At 47.8% G+C, this 19,032-nt stretch overlaps 1 protein-coding gene across 5 annotated transcripts in view; it reads left to right on the top strand.

Annotated features, from left to right (window-relative positions):
- Positions 1–19,032, top strand: part of Wwox (WW domain containing oxidoreductase) — a 758,639-nt gene that overhangs the window by 618,311 nt on the left and 121,296 nt on the right. The window contains exon 9 of one of the 5 annotated variants that reach the window (XM_048355072.1): positions 10,889–11,054. The exons of the other annotated variants lie outside the window; for them this stretch is intronic. Coding sequence (XP_048211029.1) covers positions 10,889–10,954 — 66 coding nt within the window. The 3' untranslated portion in view covers positions 10,955–11,054. Of the gene's footprint in view, positions 1–10,888; positions 11,055–19,032 lie in introns of those variants that run through there. 5 annotated transcript variants of the gene reach the window in all.

Below are 19,032 nucleotides of genomic sequence, written 5' to 3'. Positions count from 1 at the left end.
AAATGAGCGTATCTGGAAAGAGACTAAATGTTGACATTTCCCTGTTCTTCCTATTCTCTTCTCTACTATACGGTTTTTCTCCCGTGGATATTTGTTGGCTTACAATCAGGGAAACCAAATGGACCAATGTAATGAAGTAGACCTTGTGCCGGGTTGTGTGTTTGTCCCGGGGGATACCTGGTGCACTTCCCAGGTACCCCAGGCTCTTCCTGACAGTCAGCGACACGAAAAGGAAAGCCGGGGCACTTTGCATTTCCCAGTGGTGTCCAGAGCCTGTGCAAACCACACTGGCCGTCTCTTTCACTCTTCCGCCTCCCCACCATGCACCACAACTGGGTGCTGACACACATCTCCGTCCCTGAGATCCCCACTTCCTACTGAGCTACTATAACTTTAAAAAGCTCCAACGAAAACTACCTCCACCAGCTAAGCTGAAATAAGAGTGTCTCCGGAGTTTAATGGATCAAGGAATGGTGATAGGTTTTATGGCTCTTTTTTACTTTAGGGCATAGGGAGGAGAGAGCCGGGCAGGTTGGTTTTAAATTCAAGGATTTATGTTGTTAATCCTCCAGGCTAATTATAATTTATGGGATCTTGGCAAATTAATATGCGGTTGCTATTCAAAAGTGGAGGACCGTGTGAGGTAAGCATAAACAAGCCTTGTTCATTTTTAATTTATTTCCACCAATGGAGAATATTAAATAAAATGAACACTAGGGTATTTCCTTCCAAGTTTGGTGTTCATTATTTATCTCTAAATTATGGAATTCGTATAATATACCAACTCCTTGCTTTTTCTTTTTTCACCTGGAACCCAGAATTCAGTTACCATCCTATTAGATATGTAGGGAGCAATCAGAGTCACTTTCTTCCCATTGCATTTCTAACAGACTCGACGATTTTCCAAGCAAGTGTATCGCTGGGATATGAGAATTCGGCATCATACATGCGAGGACTGTTTGGAAACAGAACTTGTGAATGAAACAGAACTTGTCTATGCGTTTGAAAAAAAAATCCCATCCAGATGCCAGTGGCTCAAGTCTGTAATTCTAGCTACTCAGGAGTCTGAGATCGGAGGATCCTGAGGAAAAGCCAGCCCAGGAAGGAATGGTTATGACTCTTATCTTGAACTAGCCACTAAAGAACAGTTTGTGGAGGCGTGGTTCAAATGGCAGTGTGCTGGCCTTGAGTGAAATAGCTAAAGCACAGTGCCCAGGCCTTGAGTTCAAGTCCCAGTACAACAAAATAAAAATAAAATCCAGCTCTATGGAAATGAATGCACCAGCTTTCCAAAGGAAAGATTTTTTCTGATTCTCCGGGGCTTCGGGAAATTCCAATCTGCCTATAGCCTGTAGAGGCTGATGTAAAGTGACCCCATGGTTGTTTTTAGGACTTTAGGACATCAACCACTGGATACCCAAGATGCCCCCACTCCCCCATTTCCCCGGTGTTCCCTGTGGCTGTTTGGGGGGGTTCTTTGATATAATTCAGCCTCTTCTCCATGAACATCTGGAAGAAATATTTTGCAGATTGTCAGCTGTGAGGCAGGTAGCTTTGGCTTCCATGGTAATCAATCCTACCACGCAAAATGAAGATGTCCCTGGCTCTCCTCCTCCTCTGCTTTCTCTGCTCACCCCCTCTCCCTTCCTCCTTCCAACTGGGAGGGCCCATCAAATGCAGCTTGGATAGACCTTGAGCTTGAAGCCCAAGGAACAAGCCCCCCCCCATCCCCCCAGCTGTGTAGCTCAGATAACAGCTGGAGCAGAGCGCAAGCTGTTCTCCCTGCTAGAATATCTGACCCAGTTCTGACTGGTACAGAGACTTAATAGTTTGTACCTCCAGTCATTCTGGTCCCGGTGTGAAGGGACAGGAACAGCATTTGTCCCGTCCCCATCTCTTGTCTGGGTTGTTCCTCTTGACAGGACCGTGGGGCTCAGATTTAACTCTCATGTCAGCTAGAAAACCAAAGCTCCTTTCAATGAGGGTGTTTTGCTGGAGCAGAAAGGCAGACACTTCTAGAGGTGGATGTTCTGTAGTTAGCTACATTGCTTGAGTTTGCCTATCCGCAAAATCCAGATGCTGTTATCGGCCTTCTGTGATTGTTAGGAGGAAAAAGACACTGAAATACACACTGGCTTTTTCACGGTCAAGAAATGCTAGCATGCCTCCTTCTACCTCTCCGCCTCTGTATAGAAGAGATTCTCAGCAAATACTTACACAGTGTATTGAGCAGTAGCAGCCACAGAGATGCTGTGGAGAGAGGAGGACCAGGCCATGAGAATTGAGGGCACTGGGTACGTACTTGCTGTGCTAGAAGGGCTGAGGAAGTAAAAGTAAAGTCTGTAAGTGGAGAGCAGTGCAGGACTTGACACCTGGGCAGATGGTTTCTCTGGTCATAGTTCTCTTCGGATTTGATTCTGATTCTGTTCACAGAACTTACAACTTTGCAGCATTATCTAGGCAGGGTCTTCTGCCTGATTATTTTACTGCCAAGGAGACACCGGTTTCTACATCATGTAGGAATGGAAAATGTAAGTCTAATTGACATCCTGTTCTCAGCGTTCTGGACTGGCTCTTGTTCAGCAGTAAGTGACTGTCATGGTGCCACTTTTTATGTATTCCTTTACAGAGCGTGATGGGGAGCCAAAGCCAAAGTGTGTCTCTGTCTGCGCGCGCGCGTGTGTGTGTGTGTGTGTGTGTGTGCTCATGTGTGCATGCTTCAATAAAGTCCTACAGGAATGGCAGTGAAGTATTTAGGTGACAGGTCCACATGGGTCATTGCTAGGCAAAGAGGTCAGGAAAGATCAGGCGTTCGCAGTGACACAGGCGTTCAGGCACGTCATATTAGAATTTCAGTCAGTCAGTGAGTAACTTATTCTTGTTTGTAATAACATATCCTCTCTTGGTTCCTGTGTGTGTGTGTGTGTGTGTGTGTGTGTGTGTGTGTGTGTGTGTGTGTGTGTCCTGGACTTGGTAGGGAACCAGTTTATGTAACAGCCTCCGTCCTGAATTAAATTCCAGCTCTGCCCAACAAGACAAGTGTCATAATTAGGTCAAGTTCAGAAAGGCTATTTCCATGATGATGACTTGACTCATTAGACCTTATTAGGTGTCATCCCCAAAACTGACTCTTCCTGCTGGACACCCCAGCCAGCTTCCCAGCCATAACCTGATACCCCCAAGATGACTGGACACAGCCGGGCTTAGGCTGAGAATCTTCCCTTTTCTCCAACCTTTGCAGTTTGCACCTTCTTTCAAGAGAAGCTACATAGTCTTAACTGTGATTGTTTAGTCTACCTTTCCTCTTAAGCCTTCAATTTGTCAAAGTCAGGCAGCTTGGCTCAGCTCTAGTCGCCAGGAGAAGGGTCCTGCCCTTGATCACCAGGTAGAAGATTACCTTCATAAATAAATGAAGCATTCAGGTGTCAGGTCAGCAGCCCTTCATGCTCAGTGCTGCTGGCACGCGCGAAGACCTCAGGAGCTGAAGAGATGAAAAGAACATGGGGGTCCACTGGCCTAGGCTGATTCTCTGGGCCCAAGAAACTTTTTCAGAAATCTCCGAACCTGGAACGTTCACCTGTCTGTGGACTTGCAGCGATTCCAGCTGCTTGCTTTGCCTTCGACCTCTCCTCTGCCGTACGCATCCTAGAGTTTCTTAATGGACATCCTCGTGTGCACTTTTTATAGACAAACAGGAGCAAAATCCCACATTGGCACCTGTGCAAACATTTCCGGTCCTAGCTTCCCACTTCATAAAAGACTAAGACAGCATTTGCATGAGTGTTTGCGTACCATTTAAATGTTCATTTCCATTAATTTATTCATAGTCGTAAAGTTTATTACCTAGAATATAGAGCCATAGAATTTTAGAGCGGAAAGACACGAGAGAAATCCTCTAGTTTCCACCCCTTGTTTCACAGATGAGGAAACCGAGGTGAAGAGAGCTGGGAGGTGGCCCAAGGTCAGATTCTGAAGATGTATCCCTAGGCAGCCCGGAACCCGCTGTGGGGGGGTGGGGGGGGGGGGTTCGCCAATGCAGGCAGCTGTAAACAGCTGGAAACCACACTCGTGCTCCTTGCCGGAGCAGACCCGGGGTTTGCCGTTCAGCATCCCCTTGCTGCTCCGCATGCGGCGGGTTCCGAGCGCAAGCCCCCAGTTCAGCCCTACAGAGCCACGTTGAATGAAGCAGGCACAGCGGCTGAGCTTGCCATCTTTGGAGGGGAGAGGGGAGAGGGGATGACAGAGACACACCAGGCAAAAAGGTAAACATACGTGTGTACGATCGCACCCACCGTGCTAAGGAGCTACAATGAGAACACCTAAGTGAAACCTGGAGAAAAGAGGTATGAGGACAGGGAGCAGAGAGAACTTCAGCTGTATCCTCCCAGGAGGTCAGGAAAAGGGAAGGGAAACGGAAGCAAGCGCGTGGAATGGGCTTTGGTGCATAGTTTCTGCAGGTCTCATGTGCTAAGGATCCACCTGCAGTCCCCGACAGTGTTGAAGAAGAAACCATTGGAGCAAGACACTTCAGTATTGAGTCACTCTTGCTCCGTCACTACAATAGCTCTCTCAGTCACTGCTGTCCCTCTGGGTCCTCTGACCCGTAGTTCAGGACATGTACTATACAGATACTAAGAAGAATGCTTGTTACTTCTGAAACTCACACCACGCTGGGTGTCTTATATATTACGGGGTGCCCTAGGCCCCACTTGCCTTGAGAGGAGCCCTGTTGCCGCAGAGGTCTTCCACACAGCAGTTGCTTATCGGAGGAAAGGGCTGATCAGAGCTTGAACTGAACCGCTCTCAGCAGGGGGACTGGATAGGCTTTGAGGATAGATATCAATGAAGGCAGGGCTGGAGGCTGGAAAGGAGCCCGCTACTCACAGAGGAAGGGCTGGGGCTGGGGAGGCCAGAGGAAAGACTTCTAGGCAAGCCAGAGAGTGAGCGTTGTGTACAAAGAGCTGGGTCTGACCTGGGAGTCTTTCCGTGTTTGGAAACGACTGGAGGGGCAGAGCTGAGTGTTGCTCCAAACGCTGGACCACGGCTCGTATTTGGCAAGCAGCATCCGTGATTGGAGCTGAGTTTGTGTGGCACATGATCCTATTTGATCTCCACTGTGGCCTGAAGGGGGATCGTGGGATCCAGCTTAATTGTTGTGCGGAAGACCCGAGGACTGCAAGTGATTAGGTATTGGATTGTTAGCAGCAAGGCCAGGATCTGAACCTAGATAACTCCAGAGCCCAGGTTCCTCAGTCTTGTTTAATTAATTGCCAGATGCATATCTTGTGGGGTAGATTGAGTTCTCCCGAAAGAGGACCTTTGACTATGACCTTAGCAAGGTTATTTCAGAGATAATCAAATCCAAGGTCATACTGTATTAGAGGGGCCTTAAATCCAGTGACAAGTGGGTTTTTTTTTTCCTATTTGGAAAGGAGAAGGAGACTGTGGGGCACGTGTGCATGCAGTGCGCACACACACACACACGATGAGAGAGCGTGCGATGATGGGAGAGGTGAAAGTGATTCAGGAATGTGGGGAAGGGTGCACCATGGACCAAAAATCTGGCCAGCAGGCACGCAGAGCCGGCAGGCTGCTCAGATGTTTATCCCCTACACAGCAGGCCCCGCCCCTCCGCGCGGATTGGCTGAGCTGGGGTCCACAAGCTGCTTGCAACTGGCCAGCTTAAAGAGGCCAAGAAATGTATTTACATAAAGTGACTTTGAAGTAAGATGAACAGAATGCAAGTAATCTCAAAAGATGCCCACACCCTCTGCTAGTTCTTGAGCGGTCTGGGAAAAGAAACCAGTTCAAGAAAAAAAATGTCATTGAAATTCCATCTCGCAAAAACCCTCCCTTGTCCCAAAGCAGTTCCCCTTTTCCTCAACAAGGGCCCCACGCCACCAGGCCAAAGCCGGAGCTTTTAAGCACAACGCCTTGATAGGAAAGGTTTTTCCTACATAAGCCTCCTACCTACCTTGCCCTATTTTCTTACTTTTACCAGATGTCCGGGAGAGGAGCCTGGCCTCGGGGGAGAGACGGCCCACAGCCTCCTTTCCTTGAACATTGCGGGTTTTCCTAGACTGTGCAGAGTGCCACCGAGGAAGGTGCTGGGCTACTGACATGGTGACAGGCATCTCACGGGGGGCAGGGATAGACAGCTTTCCCCTGGGGGTACTGCAGGAAGCAAAGACAAATGCCAGCTCTGTGCCCCCATGACCTCGTGTAGAGAAGGAAGCGACCAGGCCCCTGAATGCTGGGGTTCCACGGGGACTGAACGCCTACCTTGCCTTCATCTCCACATCTGCTGGAGACCGGGAGAGACCGGGAGTTCTACAGTATGCAGTAGGAGTGAACTCAATAAGCCAGGAAGTCAGGGGTAGCCTGGAACTTCTCACAAAGAATTGAGGGTTACACGAGGGTGAACAAGTCTTCCCTGCGTGCTGTGGGCTGGGTGGAGCTTCTAATCCCACCTTGAACAAACACAGAGCACGCAGCAGGTAGGGGACTTACCTGGCCTGCGTAAGGCAGTACTGGAGTTGGAACTCAGGGCCTTACGTTTGCTAGGCTGGTGTTTTACCACTTGAGCCACGTCACTATGCCTTTTTTTTTTTTGCTGGTTATTGTGGAGATGGAGTCTCAAAGATTTTTCTGCCTTGGCTGTCCTTGAATCACAATCCTCCAGAACTCAGCTTCCTGGATAGCTAAGATTACAGACATGAGCTACCAGCACCCGGTTTGGGGAAGGGATTTTTAAGCCATAAAGAAAAGACTTCATAGGTTGGAACTCTTTAATCAAGAAGAAACTGGGGGATAGGGGTTCAAGCTTTTCCCACCCTTCTAGGTTAGAAAGAGGGCACTTTTGTTTTGAAGTGATACTTTTTCCTTGATTTTCTAGTGCTAGTGTACAGTAGGGAGTATCTTAAACAATGTTAAAGAGAAGCACAGAAATCATTCAACGCTGCTAGCCATAAGTAACTACAATTGGCATGTGTGCATCTTTGGAACCTTTTTTTTTTTTTTTGGTGTGTGTTATGTTGTAATAGAAACATCTCAGATCACCACCATATACCCATTTGGCACTGCGCTTCGGGTTTTTTCTTCCATTATACATTTCATCGTGTTGTTATAAAAGCTTCTTTACTGCTATTCTTCGCAGTTGCTGGCTGGTTGGTGCAAGAGATGCATGGCTGTGTATTCCTGCCACTGGTGTTGTTGTTGAGCATTTAGATGGTTTTAAATACTTTTGCTTTCAGAAAGAGTGTGTTCTGATAAACATCTCGGTGCATAAAGCAGTTTCCATAGCTCCCATTATGTCTTTAAGATAGATTCCCAGAAATGGAATTATGGGTCAGAGGTGGAGCACATCTTTTTTTAAAGGTTCCTGAGACATTTTGCCAAATGGCTCTCCGAAAGGGTTGTAGCAATTTCAATGATCAAACACTGAATTTGAGAGTTGTTGTTTTTTTTTTTTATCAAACCAGTGTTGAGTGCTCTTTTTCTTTTTTTAAGAAAAAAAATCATTACTAATACAATAAACAAATGACATCTTATTGTTGGTTTGGGAGGCTTATTATTTAATGCTTAAGAGAGGGAAATTTGGAGAGTCCAGAGAAATACAGCAGAAATGTAATTTGTAGGCTACATTGACCTAGCATTTTGAATGGGATGGCTCCTAAGGAGATTTCACTATATTCATGGATGGTTAGCGGGTGCTTAAGAGAGATGTATTATGGGAGAAGTCCGCAATAATAATACAAAACTACCTGCTGGATGGAGCTGCTTTGAGAGTCAGAGCGCCTCCCACAATCCCGGAGGCCTAGTCCTTGCAGATGCTTTCTAAACACGTGCTGGAGCAGCGAATCTACATTCATAAGCGACGTTCCTGATTTCCCAAGGCTGTTTCAGGTGGAGGATCTATCTCATTTTGCCGAGAGATCTGTCAAAGACACACTTGTAGAAAAACAGTCTCACTGGGAGGGAAACTTGGGTGACCGGTGGGGAGTGTGCCGAGCTGTCCATCTCTCCATAACCCTGCCTCTGACACCCGTTGTGCCTGCTCTATGATGGCTGGTTCTTCCGTGGCACTGGATTGCTACGTCCTTGCAGGGGGAGCAGGGTGGTCCCCGGCACGGCCATTCTTCCCAGAGGTTGCCCTTTCTGCGTGCCCGCAGTGTCCAGAGGTTAAGATGTCCTCATAGCAGCATCTAGCAGTAACACCTGTCTAGCATAGTGCCCAGAGCAGAAGGTGCTGCCATTGTTTCCCGTAGCTGCTGGGACAGCAGATATTTGGCTGCTCACAGTTTAAGAGTCCAGAGCTCTGAAACTGACACTCGTACCTGATTCCGACATGATCACAGCCTGTCCAGTGTAAATCTCCCTTGGCCTTTCTTTGCCCAGTCTGGCCTCGGACTCATGATCCTTCTGCCTCCAGTTCCTGAGTAGCTGCGATGACAAGGATGAGCCACCATGCCCACTTCCCTCTTCCTTTGACTTAGAAGGACACTTGCCATTACGTTCAGGACAACACCTAGAAAATCCGGGACTCTCTGATCCCGAGATCCATCCCATAATCACATCTGCAGAAATCCTTTGTTCCAAGTAAGGTCACAGATTTCAGGGATGCGGTGTGAATATCTTCTGGAAAACTTCTTATTTTATTTTCGCCCCTAATACAGACTGACGTTCCCTGCTAATGACACGGGTTTAACATTTGTGTCTTTTAGAAAAATGCCTCACGGCAATCAGATTATGAAGATGATCACATCGATAATTCTAAGGGCTGGGCTGGGCTAGGTGCGCCTCTAATCGCAGCTACTGGGGGATGTCTGCTAGAGGTGGGGTGGGGCAAAAGTAGGATACCCCGTCTTGAAAGCAAAGTGCAGGTGTGCCTTGAGTTGTCGAGTGCTCGTTTAGTGTTTATACACGCACGCGCACACATACACACACTCCCCAAAGTGGGAGGTGTGCAGCCCACGAAGGCGAGTGCTGAAAAGTTGCTTTGGTAAGCGAACCCTGCTTTTGGACAGTGCTCGGAGCCATTCGGGAGAACTAGGTTAGGGCTGAGCAAAGTCCCTTATTCTTTAGAAGTGGCCACTCGTCTCTAAAAATAAATAAACCAAACATCGGGATATTAAAACAATTCGTCCTCAGCATCAGAAAAGAGGTCGTGTGTGTGTGTGTGTGTGTGTGCGTGTGCGTGTGCGTGTGTGTTTTAATTTCCCTCCCAGCCCACCACGTCCCCACTCCCAGTAACTCTTAAGATCGAAGGAAAAATCCCACTTATAGACTACGAATTTAATATAGCATCGGGCTCCTCCAGGTACAATAAAATACCAACTTAGGAGTATTAATTCCTCACCAGCCTGTTGGGGCCCAGCTGTGCACACGCGTGTGGGGTGTGGAGGGGGTGTGCTCAGCGGGCACAGGTGCTGACTGAGCTGTTCCACCTCGGAGCGTGCGGCCCGGGAACACAGCTGTTTCTCAAGTCCTCCGCCACTCACTGCGAACCTCTCTATGAAGTTGCACTGCCTCTGGGTGCAATTAAAAGCTGTATACTACATTTCATCAGGTAGTGTTGGAAATGTAGACTGAGCCAAAAAAGAAAAGGGAGAAAGTGGGAGGGAAGAAGAAACGACTCCCCTGTTAAGGCAGCATTAACCTCCTTAGCCCGGCTATTGAAACAATAAAGCTTCCAGATGCCACAGTCCCCGGTGCTGGGAACTGGGTCGGAGCTTGGAGAAGATACAAGGAAGCAGAGCTTATTCATCCCCTCCTTCTTTGCTTCCCTCCTTCTCTCCCTCTTTCATTCTCACCCTCCTGCTCTTCCTCCCTTGCTTCCTTCCTTTCTTCTTCCCTCCCCCTTTACCTGCCCCTCTCTCCTCCCTAACTTCACTTCCTTCTTTTTCCTCTCTTTTCTTTCCTCCCTTCTTCCTTTCCTTCTTTCTTCCCCTCTTCTCTCCTTCTTTTTCTTCCCTCCCCTCTTTCTTTACTCATTTTCCTCTCTTCTCTTTTTATCTTCCTTCTTGCTCTCTCCTTTTTAATTTTCTCTCTCCTTTCTCCCTACCTTCCTTGCTCTTCCTTTTTTCTTCTACTGTCTTCTCTCACTCTCTTCTCCCTTCCTTTGCTTTCTTTTCTCCTTCCACCTATTATGTTCTTCATTCTCTGATTCTTTCCTTCCCTCCCTCCTTCTCTTCCTCTATTTCTTCCTCCCTCCCTCCCTCCCTCCCTCCCTCCCTCCCTCCCTCCCTCCCTCCTTCCCTCCCTCCCTCCCTCCCTCCCTCCCTCCCTCCCTGCCTTCCTTCCCTTCTCATTCTTTTCTTTTCTTCCTGCCCATCTCTCCCTGTCTTTCTTCTTACATCTGCTCTGGGATTCGCATCCTTAGCTCTTCTGCTCTCTATTAAGGCCAGCAGCAGCAAATTCCCAGCAGGCTTTGTGCTCTTGGTGCTGGGCTGGCCACAGGGCACCTCAGCTGTCCTTAGGTCTGTCTTCAGGGAAATCCCTAAGGCCAGAATAGCTAAAGCAAAAGGCCAGCAGGCAAGGTGAGTGGTAAAAGGCCTGGATTCAACTCTCCTTTTAGAAGGGACCAGAACACTTGTCCTATTTCACTTCCATGGGAGGCACCGAGAGTCAAGGGGCCCAGAGGCCTTCTCCTCTCATGTACAACATGAACAAAGCAGGAAGATGGGCCTCCCCTCTATCCAAAGCCCTGCCCGGCTGGTGGTGGGAAGCCCATGGCCCGTCCTCCTTGTCATTTCTTGTCTGAATCTGGCCAGAGTCTTAAATCAGATCCCCGGCTACGTAAGAAGGAAGGAGTCAAGTAGGAAGGAGCGAAGTGCCTGTCAGGGAGGAGGCCCCCAATCTATTACGCCCCCTCCCTGCGCCCCACCAGCCCAGGCCTGCAGCAAAAGCAGAATGCGTGGTGGGAACCCGCCGAGAGCTTGGCATGAGGATGTGAGGAGAGAGGCCTTCCTGGGATTATCAAGGCAAGGGTGACCAGGCCCATAAAATTCCATGAAGCTTAACATCGAACCCTGTAAAAAGGCTCCAGATGCACCCTCCGCCACTCTCTACCCTGGGAGGGTGGCGAAGACGGCGGGCGGGAGGAGGAATGAAAATGTGCGTGAGCCCTGGGTGCTGGCGGCTCAGGCCTGTTGTCCTAGCCACTCGGGGGGCTGAGATCTGAGGATCGAGGTTCAAAGCCAGCCCAGGCAGAAAAGCCTGTGAGACTTTCGTCTTTGATTAACCAGAGAAAAGCCAGAAGAGGAGCTGAGGTTCAAGTAGTAGAGCACCAGCCTTGAGTGGAAAAGCTAAGAGAGAAGGCACAATACCTGAAGTTAAGCCCCAATACTGCCACACACAAAAAAGAAGAAAGGGAGGGAGGGAGGGAGGGAGGGAGGAAGGAAGGAAGGAAGGAAGGAAGGAAGGAAGGAAGGAAGGAAGGAGGAAGGAAACATGCTTGAGATTTCTTTTTTCCTGTTTGACTGGCACTGTGCTAGGCTTCCTCAGATACCAGCCCATAGACCCTCATAACAGCTCTGCAACAGTAAAATCTTGTCCCAAGGTGATGACGACACAGAGACTTAGAGCTGGGCTCGTGACTGGTCCACAGGCACGTGGAATAGGAGATGTGAAAGAAAATACTTGGCTGCCTGTGTCTTCCTGCTACGCGTCTCACGTGTAGCTGGCTGCCACCTAGGCCCTTCCCTGTCACCTGGAGGAACGTGAAGCGATACGATCGGCGTGAAATAATACCCTTGAATGGAGGCCATATTGTGAAGAATTATGTCAACACGATTCCTGAATCTCGAGGAAATTCATACCCCGGTGCCATCCGATTGGTGAATCAAGTGAAATTGATTGATATATGGTAACCGTCGCTCAGGAACAGGCCGCGGTGATGGAGCGTTGATTAAACCAATGGCCTGGGTCTCCCGTTGTAGCAAATCACCAGCGAATTGGTACCATTAGGATAAATTACTACGAGAGGCACCGCAAAGCCACGCTAAACAAATCCTGCTTTCCAGACCCCTGTGATTGTCTTATTAAATAATTTCTTTGCCTCTTAAATGTTGATACGGAGCTCTCCTGCCCCGAAAGCCTCCTGATTAACTATAGCCTTGGTCTCAAGTTGATTTTATAAACTTCAGATGGGGCCCCCGAGGCTGAAGCTTCCTGTTGTCAATTCTGCCTGTTGCTATAGATACGGAACTCCACAATCAGTAATTAGAGCGTGCCCCCTGCCCCAGAATTGGTCAAACGGTGCAGAGCGCTCGGCAAATGGTCTTAAAAGCTCCCGCACTGGCATGGAAATGCATCTCCAGTGGTGACAGGGTTTGTTTTATTCATGGACTTTTTAAACAACAATAACAACAACGATACTGGCTTATTGGAAACCCTAGCAAAATATAACTATTGTGCTTATTTGAAACCCAACCGAGTTTCCTTATCAAGATACGTCAAAACAAAGTGCAAGAGCCAGGTGCCACACACCAAGATGACTCTGTCCGAGCTGTGACGTGAAGGCTATATATAATCCATTCTTCCTCACTTTCCATCTCCTTCAGAGACGCGCCAGGAAGGGTTGGTCTACAGCCTTCCTGAGCCCCAGAAGGAAATGCCTTCCTTTGCATACAAGACGCTGTGTGGAATGATGAATACGTTAATGGAGACCATGGCCGGGGCTCGTGTTATTTACTAAAACAACACAGATGGGGAGCATTTGTGTCTCAAAGCATTGTGGTCAAGAAAGAACCAAATTGGTTAGTAAGTATGCAATTTCGTAGGTGTTATAAAAATATAAACTGATGAGTCCTGCTCCATTCCCTCAAGGAACTGAAGAACGAGAATGAAGGCTTCAAGAGATGCTTCTTTGAATGCTGACATTTTAATTTGAGATGGCATTATTGTCCTCATTTTAAAACTAGCGATATCAGATGATGAGTGAGTTAACGGTTTTCCCCACATCACCCGGTTTTTGTTGCCCAGCCGGGATTGTAATCCATTTCTGTCTGACTCCAAAATCTATTTTCCCATCCTTTAAAAAAAAAAAAAAATGGGCGGGGAGGGGGGGTTGTGAAGAAATTCTTCTAGAAACTTCCTAGCACTCTTTCCATCTCCCGGTTTGAAAGCAAATTCTAGAGTTTAAAAGGATGAATGTTTAAGATCATGTTTAAAGTTTCTTAGAAATATACGCATTCTGGCCCTGGTCTGCCAGGCTGGAAAATTCTATCGATGTTTCCAAAGGACTGGTGATTGTACTTTTAATTCCTTTAAAACCTACCTAATTGCTTCGTTGATTTCAGACATCCTGAGAACACTTCCCACATGCTCCCATAGTGTGTGGAGATAAATAGTTTGCCAAGATAATTTGGGATATGGGGTTGAAGTTTTCAAAAAGACTTTATTACCTATTACTGTATTGTTATTACTGTAGTGCAGGTACTGGGCTTGAACTCAGAGCTTCTCACTGTTGCTTAGCTTTTCCAGTCATGGCTGGTACCCTACCACTTGAGCCACATCTCTACTTCCTGCTTTTTGCCGGTTCATTAGAGATAACGGTCCCTTAGATTTGCCTGCCGGCTGGCTTTGAATCTTAATCCTTGGAACCCAGCCTCCTGAGTAGCTCGGATTACAGGTGTGAGCCGTCAGCACCCAGCTGAGGTGACTTTTTTTTTTTTTTAAATGGGATCCAGAACTCCCAGACTTCGATTATGTGATTTTTAACCTGCGTCCAGGTGCGGAGTGTCCGTCTCTGACAGGAGTTCAGTTCATCCATTTGGCAAATGCAGCATCTTGACCCTGGGTTGGAAAACGAATCCTTTGTCCTACCAAGGCCCACAGGGCCTGAGCAATGATCCCCAAAACACGGCCACTGGACAGAAGTGAAAATCATACCCCACAATTCAATCAGTTCAAATTTGAAACTCTTGTGGAGACAGAAAGGTCATGTGGCACGGGAGGGGCGGGTTATCAAACTCGTGCTATTATTCCTAGTGTTAAAAACATTCATGAACATTGTAAGCACAGTTTTGTGTGTTAATTCCATCTGTAACCAGCTAGGTAGGTAGTATTAGCTCTGTTACCCAGGTTTCTTTTTCTTTTTCTTTTTTTTTTTTTCATTTTCCAAATGTTGACTGAGTTTTCCTACAACATAAAAAAAAAAAAGAAGACCAGGTACCTCCTGATCCTCTCATCGGATGGGAATGGGCAGAGGAGATGCTGGAAGAAGAAACAGATGGCAGCTTGAAGCAGACGCTCAAGCAGCCTTGAGAACCATTGAACACGAGTCCTGGCTCTTTCTGTTAACTACATTTCCCCCCCGGCCTCATTCAGAACTATTTCCCATGACTCTCAATCCGTGTAGATTTGGGCAACCACTTGGTTTTGTTATTCCAAAACCTCCAAATAGCCAAAAGAGTTGCTTTTTTAAAAAAATTTTCTTAGACATTCAAGCAACCAGCAAACATATATATTTTCGATATTCCCAGCAACTGTGTCGAGTCATTATTATTTCTCTGTTACGAGAAATAAACTAAGGTTCAGAGTTCAGAGAGGCCAGCTGGCTGGCCTGGGGTCCCACAGCTACTGTGTAATGGTACACAGATTAGGGTCCGCATGGACTTTACATCCTGGATGGTAGAGCTAGTTGACTCCAGTAGTAAATAGGGTGGCATGGAAGCATTTATTTCCCAAAGGCTGATCTCACCGGACTGGAGAAGTCTCATCTTTTAATCTTTTCTTAGTTCCCCACCCCCCCACCCCCAAGCATTGGGAGTGAGTTTGCCAAGTCTTGAAAATCCATCTGTGTGCCGATAGGGTTCCAGGATGGAGCGGAGGGTAGAGGCCAGCCTCCTTCTTTGTTTTAGTTCACAGTGTAACTGGGAAAAGCCTCCTGGTGTGAAGGATGTCAGTCAGTGGCCAGAGCAAGAAAGCAGGCCTGGAGGCAAGACCTCACAATCTACACCCCAAGTCCCATTTCCATCCGGTGCGAGGGCACGCCGAGGGCCAAGGTGTCCTCCCCGGGTAGGGGTAGGGGTGGGGGTGGGGTGGGGGTGAGCGCCCTTTCTCTGGTTAGCCATGCTGCTTTGTACTTGCTAGTCATGGACAGTGCAAGCTCCCTGTCCTGTCAAACACTGCGTGTCTTCCTTTTCTTCTTTTTTAAATTGGGCTGGGTCTGGGACTTGAACTCAGGGCCTGGATTCTATCCCTTAGGTGTTTTGCTCACGGATAGAGAGCTCTACCACTGGAGCCACAGCTCCACTCCCAGCAGCATTTTGGTGGTTAATTGGAGAGAAGAGTCTGGCAGACTTTCCTGCCCAGGCTGGCTTTGAACTGTGACCCTCAGATCTCAGCCTCCTGAGTAGCTGGGATGACAGGTCATGAGCCACCAGCACCTGGCTCATTCAAGTTCTCAAAGGAACGTCATCGTATCCCAATAATTCCTACACCTGGCGCAGTGCTTTTTACCAAATTCGAATTGGTTATTCGGTGAATGCGTCAAATTATGTGCAGTACTTTCACCATATCGGGGACCATACCTGCTTCCAAGACCAGGGCCCCGTTCAGCCCTTGAACAGCGCATTCACACAGCTGAAGGAGACGGGAGGGGTCGCGGGGTCAGATGTGCGCAGACACCGGAGGGGGGGGGCGGGGTCTCCGGAGTCAGAGGTGAATGTCGTTCCCCACTGCTCTGTCATCTGACAGCCCTTGGCCTCCGCGTCTCAGTTTTCTCCTCCAAATAGAAGACTTAATAGAAGCGTCACACATCCATGGAGTGCCTGCTCTATTTTAACCCTTTCCAGAGCAGAGGTAAATGAAACGAGTGTCCTAAAGTGCTTGTTACAGTGCCTGCCACTCAACCCTCAAAACCCTCCATGTTTCCGCTGGGTAAATAAATACGAAGTGAATGATAGCATTAGGCCAATCGTGCCGACGGTAACCAAGGGTAGCTCGAGTGTTCCCGGAGGTGGTAGCAGCCAGGGTTTGGTGGAGGCTTCCTAGAGAGATCCCAGAACTTCTCTAGGAAGCTTCTAGTTTCCTGCCCTGGTGCTCTGTTCACACTCACCACGCACTGACGCTGCTGCCCTCAAGAGGTCTCTATTTCACTGGCTGGTCTTTTAGGAGGCCAAGAATAAACGAACTCAGGGCAACAAGAGACAATGGCCAATTAGACCCTAAGGAAGGGCTCCGGGGCTGGGGTTCTCCCAGATGGGCGCGACTGCTGGTGCCCGGGCTAGGCGAACCTGCTGCTCTGACAGGGGAAAGAAAGACGGCGAGGGGCTTCCTGCCAAAGAGACCACCGCCTTCTTGGCTAACCAGGAAAGCACTGAGATGCCTAGGGTATCTTTGTTTTTAAAGCATTTGTGCAATAAGCCTTTTTCGGAAGAGCAAGTTCTATTCCAACACACACAGTGGCCAGCAGGCTTATCTTTCTGTTTGATTTCACCCCTAGAAAGCAGCCTGTGGGTGGCTATGAGACTCCTTACCGCTAGGGAAGGGATTCTCCATGCCGGCTCCTGTCTGTCCTTCTTCTGATGGGCTTACGCTGGGGTTGCACACAGTGCCAGTAGCTAAGGCGGAAGCTGTCCTGCAAGCAGGTGAGGGGTATGGAGTGACATGGTTGTCGCCCTTGCTGGGCACCATTCCCTGGTCAATGAGGCAACAAAGAAAACCCCCCAAACAGAAGCTTTGGGACAGTTCACCACAGAGTCCCTCGAGGCTTCGAGAAGGGGAGGAATATTTTTTTTTTTAAAGTTAGTATTTGGGTAGAAGGGAGTTCTGTGAAATACATTTAAGCAACTGATGAAGTTTTGAGGAATGTTCCTGAATGTCCTGAGCTCAGGAATGTGTAGGTTTGCCCACAAAGACGGACATACAGCCAGAAATCACTTCTGAAATCATGGTGCAATCAGTGGTAACTGAGTTCATGCCTCAGTACCAGCACATACACATAAAAAAAAGCATCATGGCAAATTTATAATTATGTATGTTTTTTTTTTCCTAGGAAAGAGTATGTTAGACCTTCCCTGGTTTGTCCTTGATGTGGTTCTGGCTCAAGAATAATTCTTTCCTTTCAGGATGGTCCATGAGAGACAAGCCCCAGAAGGGTTAAACAAATGTTATTGTGTAGTCAAAGTAGCAGTATTTACTCAAGACAATGACTTGCTATATTTCACATGACTTGGAGTTAGGAAGGGCTCTTTTCAATAGTGCCCTAAGTTTGCTTCTCATCTCCAGCACTCTGATCAGTTGCTCTCTGGGCTATTGCTCTGTCCCTTAGTCCCTTTTCTCTTAAAATAAAACAAACCTTTTACAGCCTTGTTAGGTTATTACTTACATAGTTGTAAAATGCACACACACACACACACATGCCTGCCTGCACACACACACACACACATACACACACACACACACGAAGGATATTCAGCCTCTGTAATTCCAAATTCTGTTTTGAATGCAGCCCTTGTCCTAACATCAGAGGGTGTCCAAAAGAGAGTGGCCCAGTTACTTAAGTGGCCAAGAGAAATAGTTCTAATACTTGATCATATAAATATGCTTTGCACCCCAATCTAAACCAGATGCCTGGAGAGCTCGATTGGGGGTGGGCCGGCTCAGCTGATCCAACATTTCGCTGTCCTCCGTGCAGTTGGGTTTGCACTGGAGCTTGGATGTGAACCATCCTGGCAGGCACGGGTCTGGGTGAGATTTCCCTTCTGGCTCCGCATGGGAGCATTTATAAAGAAACCCACAGAGATAATGTGACGGACATCTCTGGACTCTTGCAAAAAAAAAAAAAAGAAAAAGAATCCCCTCTGCTCATTAAGCACGGTGCACACCCGAGTTTATTTTCTTTTTAACAACTTTATTTGTGTAATTAAGTGAGTGAAGTCATACATTTTATGGATGGAATGAAAGGCGTATCGTAGTTTCTCCTGCCTCTCCTCTGGGTGACCTTGCCTTTCACTTTCTGGGAGCGAGAAGACTGGTTAAACCACTTTCTCCTTTTCCAAATCGGAGGTACCCTTCAAACTTCAAGGGGACCCCACAGTAGAGGAAAAGACAAGATTTCTGTGGACACTGAACTCTGACCCCCCACCCCAACCCCAGCTTCCATTGCGGGAGGGGCAGGAAAGGACTATAAAGAAGGGGTACAGTTTCTTCCAAAAAGGCTGAGAGAGGTGTTTCTCATGTTAGTATATCTTAACTTTAGCTCCTTAAATATGCTTCTTTCCCCTACGTTCTGTTATTATTATTATTATTTTAATGGAGTGCGGGGTGCAGTCCTTTTGGTGATATGAGAGGTGGGCTGATCAAAGCTAAGAACTACTATATATTTCCGCCATCCTTGCCTTGCCTGTAGCCTGCGCTGGGGAGCCATGTATTGTATCAGTAATTTTAAAATCCTACAAATGTTCTCTCGCTTCACCACATTTTCCTAACAGGACCTGATCAAACATAGGATGTAACTAGGCGTATAGAATTGGGTTAAAACATGGGAAAGCAGTGAAGGAACATTGGTCAGTCCTTCGCAAATGTTCCTTTCCAACCTCTCTCTCTCTCTCTCTCTCTCTCTCTCTCTCTCTCACACACACACACACACACACACACAATCATGAGGATAGATTTCTTGGGGCAATTTCTGAAAGCATAGGTCCTGGCCACCCCAGAGGACCATGCAGAGATCATCACAGACAGGAGAAGAAGGTTCATGAGGAGGTTTATTAGTGGGGCCATAGTTCCCGCCGGAGAGGGAGCTACATGGCGTCTGCACCTTATCCAGGTGGCAGCTTCTCTCTCTGGGGGTGAAAGGGAAGTAGGTGGGTAGTGAGTAGGAGTGGCTCATTAGGTATGGGTGGGTCTGGGGGCTAGTGGGAGGAGCTGAGGACCTGAGGCGAGGGAAATGCTAGCATTTTCCAGGGAGAACATGTCTGTCAAAGTAGATGAATTCAGGAATAGCCTCAAGAAGGAAAGTGTGAGGACCGGTGGGCCAGCCTGGGGTGTCTGCTGTGTGTCTAAACACCCTGAAGGCAGTCA

The sequence above is a fragment of the Perognathus longimembris genome, chromosome 10 (genome assembly GCF_023159225.1).
Source record: "Perognathus longimembris pacificus isolate PPM17 chromosome 10, ASM2315922v1, whole genome shotgun sequence".
Lineage (NCBI taxonomy): Eukaryota > Metazoa > Chordata > Mammalia > Rodentia > Heteromyidae > Perognathus > Perognathus longimembris.
This window is presented reverse-complemented; position numbering and strand designations above follow the sequence as displayed.